Source organism: Phyllobates terribilis, unplaced genomic scaffold (genome assembly GCF_046119375.1).
Source record: "Phyllobates terribilis strain yellow unplaced genomic scaffold, ASM4611937v1 Scaffold_1__5_contigs__length_1240528914, whole genome shotgun sequence".
NCBI lineage: Eukaryota > Metazoa > Chordata > Amphibia > Anura > Dendrobatidae > Phyllobates > Phyllobates terribilis.
This window is the reverse complement of record NW_027362761.1, coordinates 326483551-326507611: the sequence shown is the minus strand read 5'-3', so window position 1 is coordinate 326507611 and position 24061 is coordinate 326483551. Positions and strand designations below refer to the sequence as shown.

The 24061-nt window shown below is 44.1% G+C and overlaps 1 protein-coding gene across 1 annotated transcript in view; it reads left to right on the top strand.

The window, feature by feature from the left end:
• NOC4L (nucleolar complex associated 4 homolog) overlaps window positions 1–19620 on the top strand; it is a 29052-nt gene extending 9432 nt beyond the window's left edge. The window contains exons 4-15 of the mRNA XM_073654560.1: window positions 6525–6632; window positions 7903–8052; window positions 9758–9857; window positions 11036–11070; window positions 11150–11200; window positions 11288–11399; window positions 11494–11554; window positions 13767–13877; window positions 13983–14143; window positions 15392–15474; window positions 18518–18631; window positions 19407–19620. Coding sequence (XP_073510661.1) covers window positions 6525–6632; window positions 7903–8052; window positions 9758–9857; window positions 11036–11070; window positions 11150–11200; window positions 11288–11399; window positions 11494–11554; window positions 13767–13877; window positions 13983–14143; window positions 15392–15474; window positions 18518–18631; window positions 19407–19520 — 1200 coding nt within the window. The 3' untranslated portion in view covers window positions 19521–19620. The remainder of the gene's footprint in view (window positions 1–6524; window positions 6633–7902; window positions 8053–9757; window positions 9858–11035; window positions 11071–11149; window positions 11201–11287; window positions 11400–11493; window positions 11555–13766; window positions 13878–13982; window positions 14144–15391; window positions 15475–18517; window positions 18632–19406) is intronic.
• The last annotated feature ends 4441 nt before the right edge of the window (window positions 19621–24061 follow it).

The window sequence follows — 24061 nt, the reverse complement described above, 5'->3', positions numbered from 1 at the left end:
CCTTGGTCACGCCCTCATCTTCTGCTCTCCCTCCTTCTTCCCCATTTTGCGCGGCAATTCTGCCCGTGCTTTTCTCTGTCGGGGGGTGTCTCCGGTGGGCGGCCCCTCTTACCGACGGGTATACGGCCCTCTGACATCGACCAACCAGGGCCGTGGAGCACAGTGACGCTTCTGCCACACCCTCGGGCTTCCCGTGGACCTATCAGGTCGGGTCCTTCTAGCCCGCCCCCTTCCCATCCGCCTATCAGAGCCTCGGCACTCCTCGTCATAAGGGCAGCTTACTTTACTCCTCCCCTACGCCGACGCCATCACTCTGCCTCACCGCAGATCTTCTTCCGGCAGCACCTACTGTCTTCCAGCAGTGACCCACTCCAGACTCTCCTCCGGAGTTCCGTTGGGGGACACGGGACCGTGTTTTTTCTTCAGGATCGGGTAGGCCCGGTCTTAACACCGACCCACACCCTTTCCTGCCCACAGCCGCCCCCCTCTGCAGTATCCCTGGTCAGGCACATATGCCCAAACCCAGGGAGCTCTCGGTCCGTCCCTCTCACATTGTTACATACTACGCCTGTACTCTTTGCGGTACTAAGTGGCCCGCGGGTCTCACAACAGCTTTCTGCTCGACCTGCAAACCTCCCGCCATGCTGGCACCCCAGGATCCCCCCGCCGCCCAGGACAAAGGAACTCCCTCCCCTCCGGAGTGGGCTGTTACTATGTCCCAATCTGTCTCTGACCTCACCAAGGTATCTCAATCTCTGGTGCAGGTCTTAGAACGCTTACCAGAACGCTTGCCTATGTTATCCACGGCCACCAGTGCTCCGAACGTTCCCAAAGACGGTTCGCAGGCACCCCTGCCCCCTCCTCCCAGGGGCAGACTGAGGGCACGTTCTCAGAAACGGACTCGCACACAAGCTCATCCTCCAGCTCTCCAGACTCCAAGATGCTCCCTGCGTCTCACACCTCTTCCCCGGAGGTCGCCCTGGGATCTAACTCTGCATCAGATTCAGACTCTGGTTCCGACTCAGACCAGTATTCCAAGATCCAGGACCTGATTGACAGCCTTATAACGGCCGTCAATCAGACTCTGCATGTTAAAGAGAACGAGAGCCCTTCTCCGGACTACTCAGTTTCTTTTAAAAGAATTAAGCGCCCCGCACGCACTTTCTCCAACCATGCAGAATTTGATGGTGTTTTTCAGAAACAGTGGGAGCATCCAGAAAAGCGCTTTACAGGAAAGAAACAGTTAGACATGCTATACCCGTTTAACCACGACCTTATCAGTAAATGGACGGAGTCCCCAGCTGTGGATCCTCCTGTCTCTCGCCTCTCAGCCAAGACGGTGCTGTCTCTTCCGGACGGTTCCTCCCTTAAAGATACTACGGATAGACAGGTTGAGGCCCTGGCTAAGTCAGCCTTTGAGGCTGCTGGCACCTCCCTTTGCTCTTCCTTCGCCTCAACTTGGGTATCTAAAGCGGTGTCCGCATGGGCCAAACAGCTCAGGCAGGGCATCCTAACAGGGGTCTCCCCGGACGATCTGGCCGACCTAGCGGATCAAATCGGCCACGCAGGGAAATATCTACTCACGGCGTCCCTCGACGCCGCTGCATGCTCAGCCCGGGTCTCTAGCAATCTTATTGCCTTACGTAGAATTCTTTGGCTTAAGGCTTGGAGCGCCGACCCGGCTTCCAAAAGATCTCTAACTAATCTCCCTTTTCAAGGCTCAAGGCTGTTTGGGCTAAGTTAGACCAGATCATCTCTGATGCCACTGGGGGCAAGAGCACCTCCCTTCCCCAGCCCAGACCAAAATGCCCTCTTCCTAGGAGACGTTCCCTTCAGTTCCGGTCCTTTCGTCAGTTCGCTCAACCGAACCCCTCCTCTCAACAGGACCGTACTCCAGCACAGCGGGAGAGGCGTAAGCCTTCCTTTAGGCCCACTCCTAACTGGCGCCCAAAGGGTCGCTCCTCCAAGTCCTCTGGGTCCCGATCACGATCCAATAGGTTTTCCTCAGCATGACGGTTCATTCCCACTTGGGACTTCTCCCAGGGTGGGCGGCCGTCTGCTTCTGTTCCGAGACCCTTGGCTCTCGGCAATAGAGGATGCCTGGGACAAGGAGATTGTTACCTCCGGCTACAAAATCAAATTCAACTCCAGCCCAGGAACACGATTCCTCAGGTCCCGCCCTCCTCAACCATCTCTGCTTCCCGGTTTCCTTCAGGCCATCGCCTCCCTTCTGCGCTCAGGAGTCATAGTCCCCGTCCCCTTTCAGGAAAGGTTTTCCGGTTTTTACTCCAGTCTTTTTTTTGTTCCAAAAAAGGACGGCTCACTACGTCCGATTCTGGATCTCAAACAGCTAAACCGACAAGTACACATCCGGCAGTTCAGGATGGAGTCCCTCAGGTCGGTAATAGCCTCGATGGAAACCGAGGAATATCTATGTTCAGTGGACATTCAGGACGCGTATCTTCACATCCCAATCTGCGCATCACATTAGAAGTTCCTTCGCTTTTCCTTCCAGAACGCACATTACCAGTTCACTGCTCTCCCCTTCGGCCTCGTCTCTGCCCCAAGGGTCTTCACGAAAGTAATGGCGACAGTCATGGCCATTCTTCGAACAAGGGGAATTGTAATCATCCCCTACCTCGACAACCTGTTAATCAAAGGCGCCACGTTCAGGGACTGTCTCCACAGCCTCCAGATCACCTTGAACACACTCTCTAGGTTAGGCTGGTTGATCAACACAGACAAATCCTCCCTGGTCCCATCTCAACGCTTAACCTTTCTAGGGATGCAATTCGACACGACCCGTGCCCGGGTCCTCCTTCCGAGGGAAAAGATATACTCTCTACAGCAAGGGATCCACCTTCTCTCCAACCCAAGTCCACACTCCCTTCATTCATGCATGAGTGTCCTGGGAAAAATGGTGGCAGCCATGGAAGCAGTGCCGTTTGCCCAGTTCCATACCTGGCCTCTTCAACTAGCCCTTCTCTCAGCTTGGTACAAGAACCCGTCATCTCTAGATCGACGCATCAGGTTACCTCGTCAAGTGAGAGGGTCTCTAACCTGGTGGTCCCGCCATTCTTCCTTCAGACCCGGGAGGTCATTCCTACCGCTGCGCTGGCAGGTGGTCACCACCGATGCCAGTCTTATCGGTTGGGGGGCAGTCTTCCTCCACCACTCGGTGCAGGGCCGGTGGAGCCCCCACGAAGTTTCCCTACCGATCAACATGTTGGAGATGAGGGCAATTTATCTGGCATTGCGTCACTGGCAGGAGATCCTAGCAGGGTTCCCAGTCTGTGTACAATCGGACAATGCCGTGGCATACATAAACCATCAAGGAGGAACATGCAGCAAGCCCGCTTTAAGAGAGGTGGCAAGGGTGCTAGTTTGGGCCGAGAAGACAGTCCCAGCAATCTCAGCAGTCCACATCCCAGGGGTCGACAATTGGGCGGCCGACTTCCTCAGTCGGCAGGGCCTTGCCTCAGGAGAATGGTCTCTCCATCCCGAGGTGTTTCACAAAATCTGCTTACGGTGGGGCACGCCGGACGTCGACCGCATGGCGTCTCGGTTAAACCACAAGGTCCCATCCTTTGTAGCTCGGTCCTGCGATCCGCTAGTGATCGCTCAGGACGCGCTAGTCATATCATGGTCACAGTTCCAGTTGCCCTACCTCTTTCCCCCTCTACCTTTGATCCCTAGAGTCATCAAAAAGATCAAGACAGAGGGAGTACCAGTAATCCTAGTAGCCCCGGATTGGCCCAGACGCGTCTGGTACGCAGATCTAGTAAACCTGCTCGTCAACTCCCCCTGGAGACTGCCAGACCGTCCGGATCTTCTCTCTCAAGGGTCTTTTCTTCATCAGAGTTCTCGTTCTCTGAATTTAATGGTATGGCTGTTGAGGCCGCGGTGTTGAAGAAGGCGTGTTTTACTGACAGTCATTCAGACCCTAATTAACGCCAGAAAACCTCGAGCATATACCACAGAATCTTGAGAGCCTTTTTTCGTCACTGTGAACAGAATCAGCTGGCTCCCATGACTTTTTACTTGCCTGTCATTTTGGCTTTTCTTCAGTCTGGCCTGGAGGCGGGACTCTCTCTTAGCACTCTCAAAGGCCAAGTTTCGGCCTTGTCCATTCTTTTCCAACGCAGCTTGGCTGGCTGTCCTCAGGTCAAGACGTTTCTACAAGGGGTGGCCCACTTGGCGCCTCCTTATCGCCCTCCAGTGGACCCATGGCACCTTAATATGGTCCTAAGCGTTCTACAACAGCCCCCGTTTGAACCCATTCAGGACATCTCAGCCTCCCTTCTCTCCTTGAATGTGGCTTTTCTTTTAGCGGTTACCTCAATTAGGAGGGTTACAGAGCTCGCAGCCCTCTCCAGTCGGTTGCCTTTTTTGGTCTTCCATCAGGACAAGGTAGTGCTCAGGCCAGTGCCTTCCTTTTTGCCGAAAGTGGTCTCCTCTTTTCACATTAATGAGGACATTGTTTTGCCTTCCTTTTGCCCGGCTCCAGTGCATCCACGGGAGAAGTCCCTGCACAAACTGGACCTGGTCAGAGCTCTACGTGTGTACCTTTCTAGAACGGCCTCCCTTCGGCATTGGGATGCCCTCTTTGTCATCCCTGAAGGGCATCGCAAGGGTCTTCCTGCTTCCAAGTCAACCATCGCCCGTTGGATACGTTCGACCATCTTGGAGGCATATCGCATCTCGGACAAGCCTCCCCCTCCGGGAGTAAGGGCTCACTCCACCAGGGCGGTGGGGGCCTCTTGGGCGGTCCCCCATCAGGCTTCGGCCTCTCAAATCTGTAAGGCCGCAACTTGGTCTTCACTCCACACCTTTTCAAGGTTTTACAAGGTCCACACTTATTCTTCGGTTGATGCCAGTCTTGGACGGAAGGTCCTGCAGGCGGCGGTTGCCGCAGTCTGACCTAGTCTGTGACTATCTAGTGTTCTCCCACCCAAGGGACTGCTTTGGGACGTCCCATGGTCCTGTGTCCCCCAATGAAGCGATGAAGAAAGAGGTATTTTTGGGTACTCACCGTAAAATCTTTCTTGGAGCCTTCATTGGGGGACACAGCACCCGCCCCGATTTTGAGCATATGTCCAGTTGGCCCTGTTGGGCATCTCATTCAGTTTTCACGGTTGTGTCCTGTTGGGCATTGCATTGTTGGTTTTTTTTATGCTTCTCCTACTGCTTTAGCCACTAACTGGTGAGCTTGGTGCCTGTAGGCTTGTGCATACTGCGGAGGAGGAGCTATTTTTCTTTTTTTTCCTAGTGTCAACCTCCTATCGACAGCAGCATACACCCATGGTCCTGTGTCCCCCAATGAAGGCTCCAAGAAAGAGATTTTACGGTGAGTACCAAAAATCCCTCTTTTTTTTTTTTTTTTTTTTTTCTGCTGATGGAGCTGTATGGCGGCTTGTTTTTTTGCGGGACAAGGTGGCTTTTTCAGCGGTACCATTTTTATTTATATTCGTGTTTTTGATCGCGTGATATTTCATTTTTTTGTGTGGCGGTATGATGATAAAGCATTGTTTTTTGGTTCCTTTTTTTTTTTTAGTTATTTTTTTTACCGTGTTCACTAAAAGGGTTAACTAGTGGGACAGTTTTATAGGTCAGGTCGTTCTGGACGCGGCGGTATCAAATGTGTACTTCTTATTGATATTTTTTTTTTTTTTCATAATATTTATTGATGGGTACATTTATATTTTTATTTTTTAACACTTTTTTTGACTTTTATTCTGTGTCCCACTCTGGGATTTTCACTTTTTTTTTTTTTTTATTCTGATCACCTGTATAGCACAGGAATGCAGCACCATCCCTGTGCTATTCAGGCTGTCAGTGCTGCAGATGCAGAAGATATTTTGGTCATGTACTGCGCATGACCAAAATATCTTCCTGCTGTCTGGTGATCCGGATGTTGTCATGGCAACATCCGGGAAGCCGCGGCAGACGGCGCTGGAGGCCGGGAGAGGAGGTGAGTATTGCGATCACCTCCCCTTGCCCCTGCAATGCTACGATCAACTTCGATCACAGCATTGAGGGGGTTAATGTGCCGGGAGAGGTGCAGGACCGCTCTCTGCACATAGTCACAGCGGACACCCGGCGGCGATCGCCCCGCAATGCTTGTCTGCGGGCGCGATCGCCATATAACCTATTAATACGTCATTGGTCCAATCGGCCCAGGTCACCATGACGTACTATTACGTCATACGTCAGAAAGGGGTTAAACCCATCTGGGATTGTGATGGGGTCATAGAGTTTGCAATTCCTCCACACAGGCTTAGACTTTTAGACTTACAGAATAAGTTGTTAGAGGCCACTAGCAGGGCTGTGGAGTCGGTATAAAATGGACCGACTCCAACAATATATAAGAAATTGGGTACAGTAGTTCAATGCAGTTTGTGGGAAATATGTTTCATATAAGAATGTTTCTGCTGTATACTTTGATAACACTAAAATATGATAATGGGCATGTCTGTTAATGTAATATTAGAGTAAGCTTCTACTGCCCTTGTGTACTACTACAGGAACTGGCAATGTGCACGCTTATGAAGGTTATTCAGCTTGAAGGAAAATTCCCTTTAGAAAGCTCCAGTTGGAGGGATAGTTACCGGTTTCCACGTCGCTTGTTGAAGGTAAGCCAGTTGTTCAGATATAGCGGGTGAAATAAGTATTGAACATTACACCAATTTTCTAATATATTTCTAAAGGTGATACTGACATGAAACTGTCAGCAGATGTTGGTAACAACCCATCCAATCCACAAAGGAAAAGAAATCAAACCATGAATTGCATTATGTGTAATAATGAGAAATGACACCTGGAGAAAGTATTGAACACCTGAAGAAAGAGAGATGCAGTAATTAGAAAGCAATCCTGCCACTTAGTGCAAAATAATATCAGCTGGTCCAACTATAAGGTGTCTCATTACCCAGGTGCCACACAAGAAATATCCCATGATGGGTAAAACCAGTGAGCAGTCTCGAGACCTTTGCAACCTTATTGTTACAAAAAATACTGATTGCATTGGTTACAGAAGAATTTCTAAACTACTGAAGGTTCCAGTGAGTACTGTTGGGGCTATAATCCGGAAGTGGAAAGAACATCATTTCACCATAAACCGGCCATGACCAGGTGCTCCCAGCAAGATGTCAGACAGAGGAGTGAAAAGCATTATGGAAAGAGTTGTCCAAGAGCCAAGGACCACCTGTGGAGAGCTACAGAAAGACCTGGCATCAGCAGGTACATTTGTTTCACAGCAAACTGTCATCTACTCAACCTCCACGGCAAACTTCAGGTAATTGGAGGAAGGATGAATGGACAAATATACCAAGATATTCTTGATAAAAATCTGCTGCAATCTACCAAGATGATGAAGATGAAACGAGGGTGGACATTTTAGCAAGACAGTGAACCCAAACACAAAGCTAAGGAAACCCTCAATTGGATTCAGAGAGAGAGAAAATAAAGCTGCTAGAATGGCCCAGCCAATCACCTGACCTTAATCCAATAGAAAACTTTTGGCAGGAAATAAAGCTGAGTTCATAGAAGGAGCCCACTGAATTTCTAGCTTCTCCACACAGGAGGCGTCTTGAAGCGGTCATCACCAACAAAGGCTTGTGTACAAAGTATTAAATCAGTTTCAGTAAGCGTGTTCAATATGTCTTCCCTGTGTCATTTCTCAGTATTGCACATAAGTTTAATTTATTAACATCTATGGTTTGATTTGTTTGCGTGTGTGGATTAGATGGGTTGTTACCGACATCTGTTGAGAATTTAATGTCACTAGCACCTTTAGAAATGTATTTACTTAGAAAATTGGTGACGTGTTTAATACTTCTCCTGGTGTACTCCATGGCATTCTGATACTATTTGTGGATCTACATTTTTTTTTTTCCTCTGTAGCTTGCTTTAGATAGATTACTCCAAGAAGAGAAGGATTCTTCCCCTTTAATATCTCGGTTCCAAGAATATCTGGAATATGATGACGTCCGATACTACACCATGTCTGTTATCAATGAAAGAGTTACACAAGTGCACCCAAACGCTAAAGAGGTGAGTTGTTTGGAGATTGGCCTTGGTACCAGTTTTATTCTGGCTGTATTCACAAGCTTTGACTTTGTTGCATTTTTCGCAATGATTTTTCAAATATGCTGTGAGACGCACCCGTTTTGCTTGTATATCATGAAATCAATGGAAAAACCTTGACAGCAACTAGGGAACAGCCTTAATAGTAGCCAGTTTGATTGGGGTTGTGGGCAAGTTTCATGCAGGGAATGCTGGATGTGCCTCTCGCTGAGGCTGATATACTGCCTGTAACATCGGATCATTACATTAGGAACAGCAGTTTGTTTGCAAATTGAATAAACTTGTTTTGTACATGAAATTTTAGAAATGTGTAATGTTTTGGATTGTGGCTAATGCTCCTTTTTTTGTTATATTGGTTAATGGAGTTTTCTCATGAGGGCTTATTTTAAAACCTGGGGCTTATTAGTATGCCCCAGGCCATCACTCCCGGTTCAGTGAGGGCTCCGGCGGTGAGCCCGCACTGAACCGAGCACATGTCAGCTGTAAGGATCAGCTGACATGTGCCCACAACAGCCGCGGGTGGAATCGCGATCCACTCGCGGCGGTTAACCAGCTAAATGCCGCTGTCAATCTGACAGCGGCATTTAACAGCTCCGCGCCGGAAGCGCGTCACTTACCCCGCCCATCGATGACCCCGTCACGTGATTGCGGGTCACTGATGAGTGGGCATGACAACCCTGGATCTGCAGCAGACCTCAGTGGTTGTCATGTAATGATCGCTATGAGCGCCACCTAGTGGTCGGCGCTCATAGCACAGGAGCATTTCTGCTACATAGAGGTGATCTGCTCATCACCTCTATGTAGCAGAGGCGATCGGACAGTTGCTGCTTCTAGTCTCCTATGGAGACTAATAGAAGCAAGCAAAAAATATTTAAAAAATCTAAAAGTTTAAATCACCCCCCTTTCGCCCCATTCAAAATAAAATAATAAAAAAAAAACCACATACACATATTTGGTATCGCTGCTTTCAGAATCGCCCGATCTATCAATATAAAAAAAGAATTAATCCGAACAGTAAACGGCGTAACGAGAAAATTCTAAACGCCAGAATTACGTTTTTGGTCGCCGCAACATTGCAATAACGGGCGATCAAAACATCAGCTCTACCCCAAAATGGTATCAATAAAAACGTCAGCCCGACGCGCAAAAAATAAGCTCTCACCCGGCCCCAGATCTCGAAAAATGGAGACGCTACGGGTCTCAGAAAATGGCGCCATTTTTTTTTTTTTAGCAAACTTTGGATATTTTTTTTCACCACTTAAATAAACAAGAACCTATACATGTTTGGTGTCTACAAACTCATAATGACCTGGAGAATAAGAATGGCAGGTCAGTTTTAGCATTCAGTGAACGTGGTAAAAAAAAACTTGTGGTATTGCGCTTTTTTGCAATTTCACCGCACTTGAATTTTTTTCCTGTACACGATATTGTAAAACCAGTGATGTCGTTCAAAAGTACAACTCGTCCCGCAAAAAATAAGCCTCACACAGCCATATTGACCAAAAAATAAAAATGCTATGGCTCTGGGAAGAAGGGAAGCAAAAACGGAAAATCCCAGGGTCCTTAAGAGGTTAAAGTAGGGAGGGGAATTACAGGGAAATTCTGTGGTGAAACAACCCATTTTAAGTTAATGAATGTTTAATAATGAAAATGTTTGTCTTTTTCTTTTCAGCCATTACCGTCTGTTTTTCTGAACAATGTTTTTGGTCTTCTGTCATCCATTAATATGCCAGCAGAGAGTGAATTATCAAACTTCCTTACAGCTCAAAAAGGTAAGAATACCTTGTATCTAGAGTTCAAACAATGATGCTTCCATGATTGTAGAAGACCCTTGGTAGTGAGCGATGATTTGTGAAAACTAGTATTAGGGGAATCGTGCGGGGTTTCACCATACTGACCAATCAGGTCACCATTGTCCTCCTTAGCCGGAATCTGATTGCTGTGGGCAACACCATCATTTTTCTCTTGTATGCCACGGCAAAATCCTGCTATTACCAAGATGAAGATCTTAATGTTTTCCACAAGTAGTAAGCTAACGGTAACCTTACAACAGTCACATTGCGTTTCAAGCTCTGCTCACCTAGTTTTGTTTTATATGAAAAGCTCCAATTTAGAGTTTTTTTTTTTTTTATTTTTCTATATAGGAAAAAATAAGGTATACTGACACATATTAGCCCAATAGATGCCAAAATACACTGCTTCGTCATGTGCTAAGTGCATGGGGGCCTATTGGGAACATACTGTAATCAGATCTTGGTATGTCTTCCTGGAAATCTCCCATCACCATCTTCAAATGACCACGAACATAAAATATACTCAAGTAATACTCCCCATTGTGAGGCTGAAGTCTTGAAGGATCAAGAAGCAGAACATTGAGAACCTACAAAAATCTGCTGCAGGTTTGAGGTTCCTTCCTTCACTACTTGCCAGGCTGCCATTGAGGCATATTCAGGTACTGCCTAGCAAGCTGCTTGCTCACGTGGCATATTAATTTGTAAATTAATAGATTGTGGGTCCTCAAGGTGCTGAAGTCCTCTAATCCCTAGTGTTCAGTGACTGTTTTTTTGTGTGCAAAAGCTGTTACATGAATTCAGTCATTCTCCCGTGTGATGCCTCCTTCTGTATGTGTCATATTGGATTCTGAGAACACTCATATAGGGGCCTTGGAGTGCCGCTCCAGACTTGAGTTTCAGTATGTTTAGTGGGAGAAATATGCTTTTTTCATTGTTCCCTTCAATCCTGTCAGGGGCTATTTTTTTTTCTCCCCTAAAATTAAAACCCCCAAAAATTAAAGCTGTTCCATAAACCAGTCTTACCTGCGCAATGAGCGCCAGATTTTGTACATTTTATACCTAGATTTATTAGCTATGAGCAGAAGTTTCTTATTGTGATGATTTGTGTCTACATGACTTTTTTTTTTATTTTTTTTTTTTTATTATTTCTTAAATAGAAAAAGTGAATGATTGGAAGCCAGCAAAACTGAAGGTAAATCCTAAAATATTTGCGTAGGACATTTCCTCTAGATTGTTGACCGGATAATGATGGCTCATGGTTTATCTTCTAGGAACATCAGAAGGCCTTTGAGAAAGTCTGGATGAGCTTCCTCAAGCACAAAGTATGTTCCTGGAGTGATGCTTTATTTTTCTTTCATCATTAAGATTAAATCTCCCATTTCATTCTCATGTCTGCCATTGTCTTCCAGCTATCAGTGAGTCTCTACAAGAAGGTGCTCTTGATCCTCCATGAGTCCATATTGCCTCACATGTGTAAACCTGCTTTGATGATAGACTTCCTTACAGTGGCTTATGATGTTGGTAAGCCGAAATACAATCTCTAGTTTTTTTTAGCAATTACGGCAATTGTAAATTCTAACAAGTCCCTTTCTATCTTTTGTGAACACTTGTTCAGGTGGAGCCATAAGCCTTCTTGCATTAAATGGGCTTTTTGTCCTGATTCACGAGCACAATTTGTAAGTAAATGCCATTAATATTCTAAGTCTTTGCAGTATTTGTATGACACCATTCCTTGTCCTTGCGGTTGTAGTCTTTCACAAGTTTGGTTGAGATTAGTGCAGGACAATCAGTCATTACTCACATGAACACTAAAGAAATGGAAGGTATATTCTCAGTTTGTATAAAATGCAATATGGCGCCTGCAGTCACTGTCCATACATAGGCAAATATTAATGTTCTAGCTTCCTTAGAATTGAAGGGGTTGTCTGTGAATGTGCAATTGCCTAGGTCATCAATATGAGTCTGTTGGGAGTCTGACACCCTCCACCGATTGGCAATAAACTGCTCCGGCAGATTACAGTGAACGGAAGATAAAATCCAGTACTCTGCAGTGGCCACTAAGCTATGTACAGGGCTACTGTGTTTTGGCTTCATACATTTATACCCAGCCACCTAAGCGCAGGTTACAGCTGATAGGTGGGTGTGCCGTGTGTCGGACAACCTCTGATCTCATATTGATTACCTATTTCACAGATGGGTCAACAATTGTGGGCAACCCTTTAATGACGCAGTTCTGCTGTGACTGAACAATCACTGCTGCATGAAGTATAAAGGGGAAATCCATCTCCACTCACTTCCTTTTTTCAGATTTCTTTTTTTTTTTTTTTAAATACTAAGATATTGCATATTTCAATTTGGCCATAGATTAACCCCTTCATACCTGCTTCACAAGTTTGGCGATGGAGTTGGGTCCAGGAGATAAAACTGGCATCCACCTGTAACCCCCAGGGATCAAAGCTTGCTACAATCAGTGATGTTTAACTCCTTAAATACTGCTGTCTGTATAAGGTGACCATTGATTTTTTACACCACCCTCCCTCTGTGTGTGACGTGATAGCAGATTGCCAATGGGATGTCATGGCAGCTAGGGACCTGCTGAGGGCCTCCTTGTAGCCCACTCATACAGCCCATATACAAATTTGGTATCTCCGTAATTGTATTGAATTAACCATGTTACCTGGAAATGTTTAGATAGAAAAATACTAATAACGATGTGCACACCTGAAGCTATATATGTATATTTATTCAAAAAGCAACAAACTACGTGAACATAGGAGATTTTAGCTTGGGAGCAAAATGACCGAAAAGTACAATTGGATTGGTGAAAAGATGTCTCTTCACTAATGGACTTGAGAATCCTTTCCATTCCAAGGACCAAACAAGCTTGAAGGTTGACAAGGCACAGAAGTAATTTTTAGACAGGACCTCTTTAGACCACTTTTTATCCATACCAGTCGCACGGCTGCATTAGACAATGCAAGATTCCTGGAAGTCAATTGAAGGGTATCAACAGGAGCGTTGCAAATAAAATTGGCAGCAAATTTTAGTTTTATTTTGAAACCAGAGACTTTCTCTTGGGGTATGTGCACACGCTGCATTTTTTTTATGCGGTAAATTCATGTAGAATTGGCCTCAAAAACGCATTGCAAACCCTATCCCAGCATTTTCTGACATTTTGCAAGATCTGTGCACATGATCAGGATTTTTCCTTACAGCATTTCATGTGCGTTAAAAGAAGCGGCATGTCCATTCTTTGTGCGTTTTTCCTATACAGTGCATTGGAAAAAATGCATGGCAAATCCGATGCGCATTTTCCGCAGCGTTTTTGCTGCCAAGAGGTGCAGAAATGCTGCAAGCAAATCCTGATCGTGCGCACATAACCTCTGATATTTCTTTTTTCTTCCCTCTGCATTCTTATCCATCTCTGCCACATGCTTAATGGCTCTTAAAAGCAAGGAAAACTCATCATAATGAAGGTCAGATGAAGATTTTGTCAGATTGTTCAGAAGATCTAGTCTAGGATTCTGCAACTTAGAGTTCTCCTATGGCTTTTTTTTTTAGATCCCCTCCCTCTGATGACCTGACTTGGCATCATGAAATGTTTTAGCAAGTTGCTCTTTTAAATAAGAAAGCAAAATGAAAATGATCAACAATTGGAAAAAAAGAACACGTATCACTGGTTATAATTGGTAAACTAGTTAGTAAGAAAAGGGAAATCTAAGCCATTTTATTACAATGTTTGCTGTGGTTTTCTGACTAGTTAATAAGCGCATTCAATGGTGACATTGTCATCCTCCTGTGTAATGTGTCCCCCTATATAACCTTCATTGCTCTTTTCTTGTGACTGCTGTCTACCATTGATGTGTTGTATTTTGTTTGATCTTTCAGAGAATACCCTGATTTCTATAAAAAGCTGTACTCTCTGCTGGATCCATCAGTGTTTCATGTGAAATATCGAGCCCGCTTCTTTAATTTGGCCGACTTGTTCTTGTCATCCACGTAAGATTTACAGCACCTTTATTTAAGGGGTTAACTCTAATTGTCAGTTACTCAGGAATGCTCTTCTGAATCCTCTTCGAATTTCCATTGCTTTTTATATTCTAGGCATTTACCTGTGTACCTTGTTGCTGCCTTTGTCAAACGTCTCTCACGACTGTCTCTGACTGCACCACCCCAAGTCCTGATGATGATTATTCCATTGATTTGTAACCTGATCCGAAGACATCCAGCTTGTCGACCCCTCGTTCATCGCCCGTCAGCTGGAGGTCAGAGCAGTGCAAATGAAAGGGAACCTGTTGCAAGTTTTTTTGCTTAAAAACTATGCTTATAACCTTTTAAGATCATAGAATGAGGCTCTTAATGCAAGCCCTTTCATATCCTCAGAAGTGCCCTTGCATACCTCAGAGTGCTTTATACTTGTACAGCTTGTAAATTGCGCGGCCTGGTCTGATGGGCGTTTCCGAATTGTGATCAGCTTCGCCCTGGTCCCTTTAATTGCTACCTCTTCTAACTGCAGGTAAGTGGATGATTTCTCTCCGTCATCCATGTGGTGCCTGAAGTCTTGCGCCTAGGCAGTGGAATCAGAGAGCTTCGCAGGCGCGCCTTACTGTGCCCTATTGAACAGCCAGTGTTCGCAAGCGTGAGGCTTCGGGTGCTATGGATGATGAGAGATGTCATCCGCTTACATGCAGTTAGAGGCGGTGTTTGAAGGGACCAGGGCAACACTGATCACCATTTGGAAACGCCCTTCGGACCGGGCAGCGCAATATACATACAGCACGGGTCAAGTATAAAACACTTTTTCTGAGGTATGCAGGAGCACGTCTGAGGATATAAAGGGGTTGCAGGATCCTCATTCTTATAATCTTAAAGGTGATGGGCAGAGTTTATAAGTGATAAAACAAGTGACAGGTTCCCTTTTAAGAATTGAGAAAAAGATTTGTGGGCCTATGGACCAGTGGCCAGACCAGTGTTTTGTGAACTTTCTCTGCCAGTACTTGAATGTTTAAAATAAGTAGAAAGATAGGGGCGCAGTAGCGCTGTTATCCAACAACAACCAAGTAGGTAAAAAGAAAATGTGCTCACCTTTATAAGTTGTGTAATGCACAACTCATGTAAGAATTAGTAGCGAAGGGCTGCAGCCAGCACAGAATCCATAGGGATCTTGTAAGGTTGTCTGTAGTAGGATGAAGTAGGTGCCGGGAAAAAATCTGCGCTCCTCCGTAGTGAAGAATCTCTCGTCAAATTTCTTCACTACGGAGGAGTGTGGATTTTTTCCCGGCACCTACTTCATCCTACTACAGACAGTACTTGAATGTTGGCATCCTGGGTGCACTTGGCGTATACAAGGCCCCTGTTATGTCATGCAGTGAATGTTTGATATTTACTACCTTAGACCAAAATCATGGGTTTAATATGATTTATATTATGTGCGTTTTTAAAAACTCAGTCATATGGGTAAGCTATATGGAGGATTCTTACATAGAATTGCTGTTATGTTTCACTTCTTTTAGGTTTGGCATCAGATCCATTTGTCATGGAGGAGCAAGATCCAGCTAAAAGCTGCGCTTTGGAAAGTTCTCTCTGGGAGCTGGAGGTAAGCCTTCTAAATCTGTAACAAGCCTGCCAAAACTCAAATTATTATAAGATATATACTTTTTATTGTAAAGGGAGGGGTGAAAAAAAATACTTGCACTGCACTTGTCAAAACTTCTGATCAAGGGTGCACTTCTTAGTAATCAAGAAGACATTGCCGAATCTGTTATTTTGTTGTCCAGATCAAAATTAATTTGTTGCTATATCTATTCACATAACCCTTATGTATTAGGTTCATTCATTACTTTATGAATTACTAGACTATGAATTGCCGCACTGCTTAGATTGGCAGGTCTCTGCCTGCAGCGGGTTCCTGCTACAGCTGCCTATCTTCCACATATCTGATAGGAGATAAGGACAAGGAACGAGGTAGATGGCTTCTGAAGCGCATATTCATCTTCTCATTCAAGCTTTGAACAGTGTTCTAGGAAAGTAGCAGTCTCTGTAGTGAGAAAAATGTATACATGTGCCCACCCTTTACCTTTTATTGAATTGCTTTAGCTTTTTCTTTCCAAACTTTATCATCTCACACTGTGCATCTCTGGATATGTCGGCTGTAGAGACAAGATAATGAAGGAACACTGTGAATGCTTACAAGATGGACTGCTCTGTTTTACATAATTGTGTGTAAATGGAAATTGAATGTATAATGTATGTTACTTTAGTTTTAAAAGATTAATCTAAAAAATGTGTGAAATTGCAAAGTGCTTGTAAAAACAACCAACTTTTCAATTTACTTGCTAAAAATCCTCTTCATTCTCAAGAACGAAGGTTTTTTTTCTAAATTCATTTTATTGAAGATTATACAAAAGGTTATATTATAGAACAAACTTTTCTCATTAATACAGTATGGCAGAGTTAAAGAAGTTGCTTGACGAACGTACATTTTAATCAGTAAATCTTGGAATAATAACTTCCACAATTGGGTGTGTTATAAAAATGTTCCTGTGCTGAGATAATCTTATACATAGGCCCCTGCTGTGTACTGTGTAATGGCTGTATCTGACCGTGTAGAAACATGGTGTGATCATACCACATCTCCTCACCAGGGGAGGAAGGAAAAAAAGAGGATACAGACAGGACAGCACAGGATCACAGCTGCTGCTTTCTGTGAGGTAAAACATTTCTTTGCCTGTTTAAAAAACATTTAACCTCACAGAATCAGCTGTGATCCCCTGCTGTAATGTCTGTATACTCTTTTGCTTCCTCCCCTGCCCAGGAGATGTGGTATGATCAGACCATGTTCCTGAGTCAAAGGGGAATCAAACCAAGGCTTCCACACCTTACCAGTTTTTTGAGCAGAGTCTGTTTTTATATAGCACCCTCTCATAGGAACCTGCAGTATTTACCATATTGGCCCAGTGTGAAATCCAGGGGGTCTTCTACCATCCATCTCATGGCGATAACCTTATGAGCCAAAAACAATGTTTCCCTGAGAAGAGTGTAAGGGTAATGAGGCCAGGTCTCCTCCTCAAAGATTCCCAATAAACACATTAGGACAGAGTAGTACAGGGGATTATATGATCTCGATGAGGATAGGAAGGATTTTTAATGTTATCTACTAGCTGATCTCCTAGGCATTGAGCATATCACTTTTAAGTTTTTCACTATAGAGCTTGTAATCTCTGCTGTGATACCAGCCAGATTGCTGGATCTGGCTAACTTCAGAGTTGAAGAAGAAAGGCAGCCTCTGTCTGCAGCACTGGAGAGCACATGGATCGGGTCAGCAGCACTGTAAATCAGGAGCACACTGCCATCCGGCATGCTGGAAGCCGTGAGGCAGACTGGTGGTGGGCTCCTGAAGAGTGATGTTCTAAAATCCCCCTAGAATAATAAGGTTTAATTCTTTCTCCTTTAATTGTTGTAGCTATTTCGTTTTGTATTTTTAGAAAATTCGCAGACAGCAGCTTTATTAAAGACGCCGCGTTATTTAATTGCTGATTAGTTCTTGCATGTTCACGCCTACAGGAACTGTGTTTTTGTTAGAGCTCCAAAACCCGTACAGGGTACCTGTCACAAGGTTTTCCCAATATAAAGTACGGCCACCACCTTAAGGCCTCTCTTGCTGCATTCTAGTAAGCTGTATGCAAGTCCCCAGTCCCCTCTGTATAGCACTAAAAAAATAACTCAATATACCCAACATGGTGCAGTCTTGCTCGATAGTAAGCACTGACGCATGACCAGAGATGCCAATTCCATCGCAAGCGTCGTCCTCCTGCCATGATGTGGATGACGCATCCTACTTGATCCACACAGTGTCCCCAATTGTGCTCCTGCACAGGTGTACTTATCTCTGCCCTGCTGAGCGAAGAGCAAAGTACTGTAATACTCCTGTGTCTGGAAAGGGCAAAGAGTGCCATGACCCGGAAGTAAAGCTGGCACATGCGCACTACAGTACTTTGCCCTCAGCAGGAGCGTGATTGGCGGACACGGAGAATGAGTGGATGATGTAGGATGCGTCATCCACATGAAGCCGAACAGGGGGATGATGCTTGTGATGAGAGAAGAGGCGCCATAGTGACAACAGTGACGCCCATTGGACCAGACCACACCGTATGGGGGTACAAGTTTATTTATTTTTTTGTACTATGCAGAGGGAATTGGGGACTTACAGGTTACTAGACTACTGCAAAGGAGGCATTAAAGGTGGTGACTGTACTTTATATTGGTAAAACATGATGACAGGTTCCCTATAATGGCTACTCTATAAAAATATCATGCTTGCTTTCTGCAGCTGCCACTAGAGGGAGCTTATGAGTGTACTGCAAACTGCCATATATAGCACTCCATAATTATGCAGTAAGCGCCCTTTGTTGGTTCCCCTGGGATATACAGATACGGAGATCTGTTTTTAAAGAAAAAAAATGCCTGACTATTAAGCTATATTAAAAAAAAAAATCAATGCAACATGATTTTTGCACCTAATAATGGAGATTCTCTTTTAAACTACACTTCCTTTTCCCCTTCATAGCCCTGCCAGTCATTTTTTGATTTTTATCTTTTTTTTTTCTCTCAATAAATATGAACTCATTTGTATTGAACAGACTTTGCAGAAGCATTACTACCCAAACGTTGTGAGAGCTGCCAATGTCATTAGTCGGGCCTTGTCCACACAAGAGAGTGACATCTCTGAACTCCTGGAGCTGTCGTCCTATGCGGTAGGAAAAACTGTTCACATACTGGGAATTACCATATTAACAAATCTCTTTGCTGTCGTTTCATAGTAACTAATTCCAGTAGATCAGTTGATGATGTTTAAAGAGACTAATCTGTCTCTGCCGCAAGGGAGACATGCAGGAATAACAATGTTTAGAGCCATGCCCAGGATACAAAACATTCTGATCAGCCTTTAGCTGGATACAACCAGGCCTTGGTGTTGTAGCTGAATTGCGTTCCTATATAAGGTACCACACTTGTATACCGGACAGGATTATTCCCCCTCATGAGACGATCCAAGCAGTTTAAAGTAATCTGTCTCTGCTCTCAATTCCTTTGCTGCGCATTTCATTCATTTCTGTTAGTTCAGCACCTGTAAGGGGTTGTGCAGTAATAGTAAATGGAGCAGATAAAGTGATCACACTTGAATATACAAATGGTTAAACTTCTGCTCTGGAGGAGCTCCGGCAGGGCGCGCAGTCCTGTCCCAGCTCATCCCTGTACTCGGCTCGGAGGGCTTACATTGAGGTTTATTAAGAGCTGTATAAATGGACTTGGCTGCAGTCAGTCTGGCCTCCTCCGCTCTCTAGCTGCCATGAGTCCATAATCCTCATTAAAAGGGAAGCCATTAAAGTTGCTTTGCATTATTCCTCTTCACCAAGGGTCTTTACACTGGGATTTCTTCTTCTTTGCTGTAGAAAAAATGGCATTGTCAGATTGTGTCTCAAAAGCTAGCGATCTTATGAGTGTACATTGAATTCCTTTTCTGTGTTTCAGCTTTTCGAGAAGGAGATGAAGAAGAAATTCCATACTGTGCCTTTAGAGTTTGAACCTGCTCAAGGTCTTCTTGGCAAAAAGCACGATATCACCGCAGAGCACTTCTCTCTGTGATCGGAAACCGTTCTGTGCCCATTTCTTATTCCACTCATCAATATTGTTTGTATTATGAGAACATAATTTTCTTTTGTAATACATATTTTTTGAGTTCTGACGAGCCGTACTGTGTCTTTTCCTAATCTGAATAATGTCATATCTTGCTGGCGTTGTTCCTTAGCAACAGGCTTTTCTTACTTTAGGGGACAACAAAGTACCTCCATTATTCTGTTTGATCCACAGTAGTCTTCCCAGCTGTTTTTGCTCCAGGGTTATGGCTATTCAGTCAACTATTTCCTTCCCTGTAAGCAAATTGGTGGCAGCAAGCTGGGTAACATGGTCAAATAGCTTGGATGTATCTTGAGAGCGAGAGAGAACCGTGTTTTGCTAGCAGTTAGGGGGTTAAATATTGTACTTCTTGAGTGTTTTGGTTTTCCTCCCTGCACCATACACGGTGGGTGCCATCTGTGTGATACAGCCAGCATATGTTTCTCCGATCACTGCTGTGTAAACACTTAAATGCGGCTATTGATCTTTGAAAGTGATATTTAGGGGGAATGATTCTGTTGGGGCATCCGTTCAGTAGGCACATTCCCACAGTGCCAATGGATTGCCATTTTGGCAGACTATTGGGGACCATCCACTGGCACAGCCACGTAAAAGCAAAATTAGTTTTTAATGTGACTCGTTTCAACTTACTCGGAATTTCTTTTAATATTTTATATGGTAAAATGAATGGGGTAATTTAAAACTACAACTCATTCAGCCAAAATCAATGCCTCATGACTGTCGATGGAAAGATTAAAAAAAAAAAAAAAGCTTATGGTGCTTGGAGAAACTTAAACCACTAAAATAAAAAAAGACTTGGTCATTAGGGGGTTAAAGGGATATTTTGGTTTCCACAAATACAATGGATTGTTTTATGATGGAAGGTTATACAACTGCGAGGATCGTATCTGTTTATGTACAAGAAGGTACATGTCAACCAAAGCATTAGCCGGATGGCTCAGACAGTGCTTACACACCACAAAGTCCCCAGTTATGGTTCACAAAATAATGTCACATTTACCAAGCTTTGTTGCATATTTGATTGTAACAAAGCAAATTGGTCTTCACTGAATCAAGATTAGATATTCCTGTGGAGATCAAGCAGCACCTTATCCTGCACAGCAGAGAAAGTCTAGGGAAACTGTACTCCCTTTATGCAGTTCATTAAATTTCATACAACCTACACAGAGCTTGGTCCTGCTTGCAGATCTTCTGTTTTTACAGCGAACAGTGAAATGTTCTCATTTTGACTAGTAGTTAGAAAGTTAAAGGGGTTTTCCCACGAACAAAAGTTCATTTTAATCACTAGATCTTGGAATAATAATAGTTTCCACAATTGGATGTGTTTAAATAAAATGTCCCTGTGCTGAGATAATCTTATAAATGTGCCCCTGCTGTGTACTGTGTAATGGCTGCGTCTGACCGTACAGGAACATGGTCTGATCATACCACAGCTCCTGGGCAGGAGATGGAGAAAAAAAGTATACAGACATTACAACATGGGGTTGTAGTGTTGTGTGTGTTGTTTTTTTTTTTTTTTTTTTTAGGTAAAACATTTCCCTGCCTGTTTTTAATCAATGTTTTACTTCAAAGAGAATCCACTCTGAAGCCCTACTGTCCTGTCTGTATACTCTTTTGCTTTCCCCCCTGCCCAGGAGATGTGGTATGATCAGACCATGTTCCTGTACGGTCAGACACAACCATTACACAGTACACAGCAGGGACACATTTATAAGATTAAATAAAATGTCCCTGTGCTGAGAGAAACTCATCCAATTGTGGAACTTATTATTATTGATTAAAATTAACTTTTGTTCGTGTGAGAACCCATTTATTTCCTTGAATAAAACTAAAGAGTGTGGATAGTAAACATTGAGTTGTTATAGTGTGATAAATTGGACTTGGGGCCCCCTCTAAAAAAAAAATAAATAAAAATAAAATCATGCTAGCTCTCTACCTGAGAGATACTTTTAATTTGCATGCAAATGAGGGGGCTTTGATGCACCATTGGCATGGAGCTCTGTTCACCATTGTGCCCCTTCATATGTGAGGAATTTGCCCTGCTTATGATGGGGCTCGCTTTGCTGAGTAAACAAGGTATACGTTTCTCAATGAAAAAAACCTTTGGCGCATTATATAGGCAAGAGTTTGTATTCTTTTCCAAATAAACTTATTTAAGCGACCAGCAGAGAAAGATGTTGACCAAAGTTTTGGTCTTTTAAGCTTTTGCCAAGGTTATCTGCATGTAATACATCAAAGGAAGAAATATACAAATAAAGAAATCTCTTCACTGGGTCAATAAATCAAAATTAAACCAACAAGGTGAAATGCTGAAAATTCTTATGTAGAAGGCTATGTGCCCACGATGCAGAAATGCTCTGGAATTTTTCCTGAGCGTTTCTGCATCTCCCTGGCAGAAAAAACGCATGCGGATTGTACATGCGGATTGTACATGCGTTTTCCTGCCAGGGACGTGCGGAAGTGACGCATTCTTCACATGCATTTCCGCATGCGGGTTGACAAGTGCTTTCCAAGTGATTTTATCATCACTTGGAAAGTGCTTGACAACTTGGTCACACTATATAAATCCATGCAACCGGCATGGATTTATATAGTGTGACCCGAGAGAATGGTAAAAAATAAAAAAATAAATCTATACTTACCTTCTGATGGCCCCCGGTGACTTGCTTCACCGTCCTGGCTGCCGGCAGATCGCGGTACACTGAAGGACCTGCCGACGTCAGCATCGCATGACCCGTCACATGACTATGACGTCAGCGCAGGTCCTCCAGTCCATCACAATCTGCCGGCATGAGAGGACAAGTGCAGCGGGGGCCATCAGAAGGAAAGTTATCATTTATTTTTTATTTTATTTTTTTTATCTATTTATTTTTTTACAGTTTTCTATGGTACCCGGGTCCGGAGGAGAGTCTCCTCTCCTCTAGACCTGGGTACCGTCCGCACATTGAACGCATGTATTCTGCATGTGCTTATCTAGTGAAGCTGAATACATGCGTTCTAACGCAAGTCAATGGCGGCGAAAACGCAGCACTTCCGCAAAATAATTGGTTGTGCTGCTTTTTTTTCCGCAATGATAATCCGCTGCGGAAATTTCCGCAGCATGTGCACAGCACATGCGGATTATCATCGGGGAATATGGCAGGCCTTCTACCAAGCGTTTTTTAAGCGTTTCTGCAGTGTTTTTGCCACTGCGGAAATGCTTAAAAAAGCATCGTGGGCACACAGCCTAAATGCTCATTAAATACACATGTAAATAAATGAAATATTCAAGTGGCTGTTGCTTCAATCCAATAAGAAGGGTTCTGTAATACAAAGGAAAGAAACTGATCAAACAGCCTTATGCTGAGATACTAACTAAATGGGCAACACTGGTATTTGGGAAAGCCCTCAACACACAACAGGAGAACAACTGTATATATGCCATTCCTCACAGCACTGACGAGCATCGGGGGACACAGAACGGTAAAAGCCAGGTTTACACCGGCCATTGTGGGATTACAACGTTTAAAGGTTTCTCTATATAGCTATTAGAACGTGGGATCTCGATGATTAGAGGCTAGTTCCATCTCCCCTATCCTGCTGCCGTCCTGCACGCCTAGTCCATGTCTCGCCTTATGGAATAAAGGACTTTTATTTTTTCGTTCATTTGGTGAGTGCCGCTTTTCTCATTCCTTTTGCTTATGTCCTGTCTGTACTTGGTCTGCAAGTGTGCACACAATGTTGGTGAGTGCGTTCTCCCCAGCTACTTTGTGGTTGTTGCTCACTACACGAAGGCTACATTCCCACGATGAGCTTTTGGTGCTTTTTTTTTCCCCACGCCTCATATTTTTGCTGCGTCAAAAACGCAGCGTCTTACAGTTTGTGCAATGTGGATGGGATTTATAGAAATCTCATGCCCCTGTCCTTTCTTTTTTACTCAGCGTAAACTCCTCTCGGTGCGTGTTTCAAATCCGCAGCATGTAAATTTCTCTTGCGGGTACGCTGCGTTTTCTGTGCGGATTTTCCCCCTAAACTTGCATTAGGTGTGGAAATACCGCAGGTAAAAATGCACATGCATCTTTACGTTTCTGCAATGGAAACGCATCAAAAACGCATGTAATCCACACTTAAATATATCAATAAAGTTTTGTCGAAGCCAAATACTAGGAAGTATAAAAAAACCAAAGGAGCTTGATCTAAAGCGTGACACACCAAAAAAAGAGACAAGCGCAGCATCAAAAACGCATGTTATAGAACCGCAGACAAAAGCGCAATAAATAAACTCAAGTAACCTAATTTAAATAGGTGCACAAATTCTGGAACATCAAAAAACGCACCCAAAGCTCATTGTAGGAACATAGCCTTAGACACCCAGAAGTGTGGCAGCTGCAAGGAGGAGAATGTGTCCGTCCACACTGTCTGCACACGGACATGCGGTCTGAGTTCAGTTTATATTTACTCTGGGAAGTAGGGGGAAGGCCCTCAACGTGCAGAATTAGGGGGTGCAATCA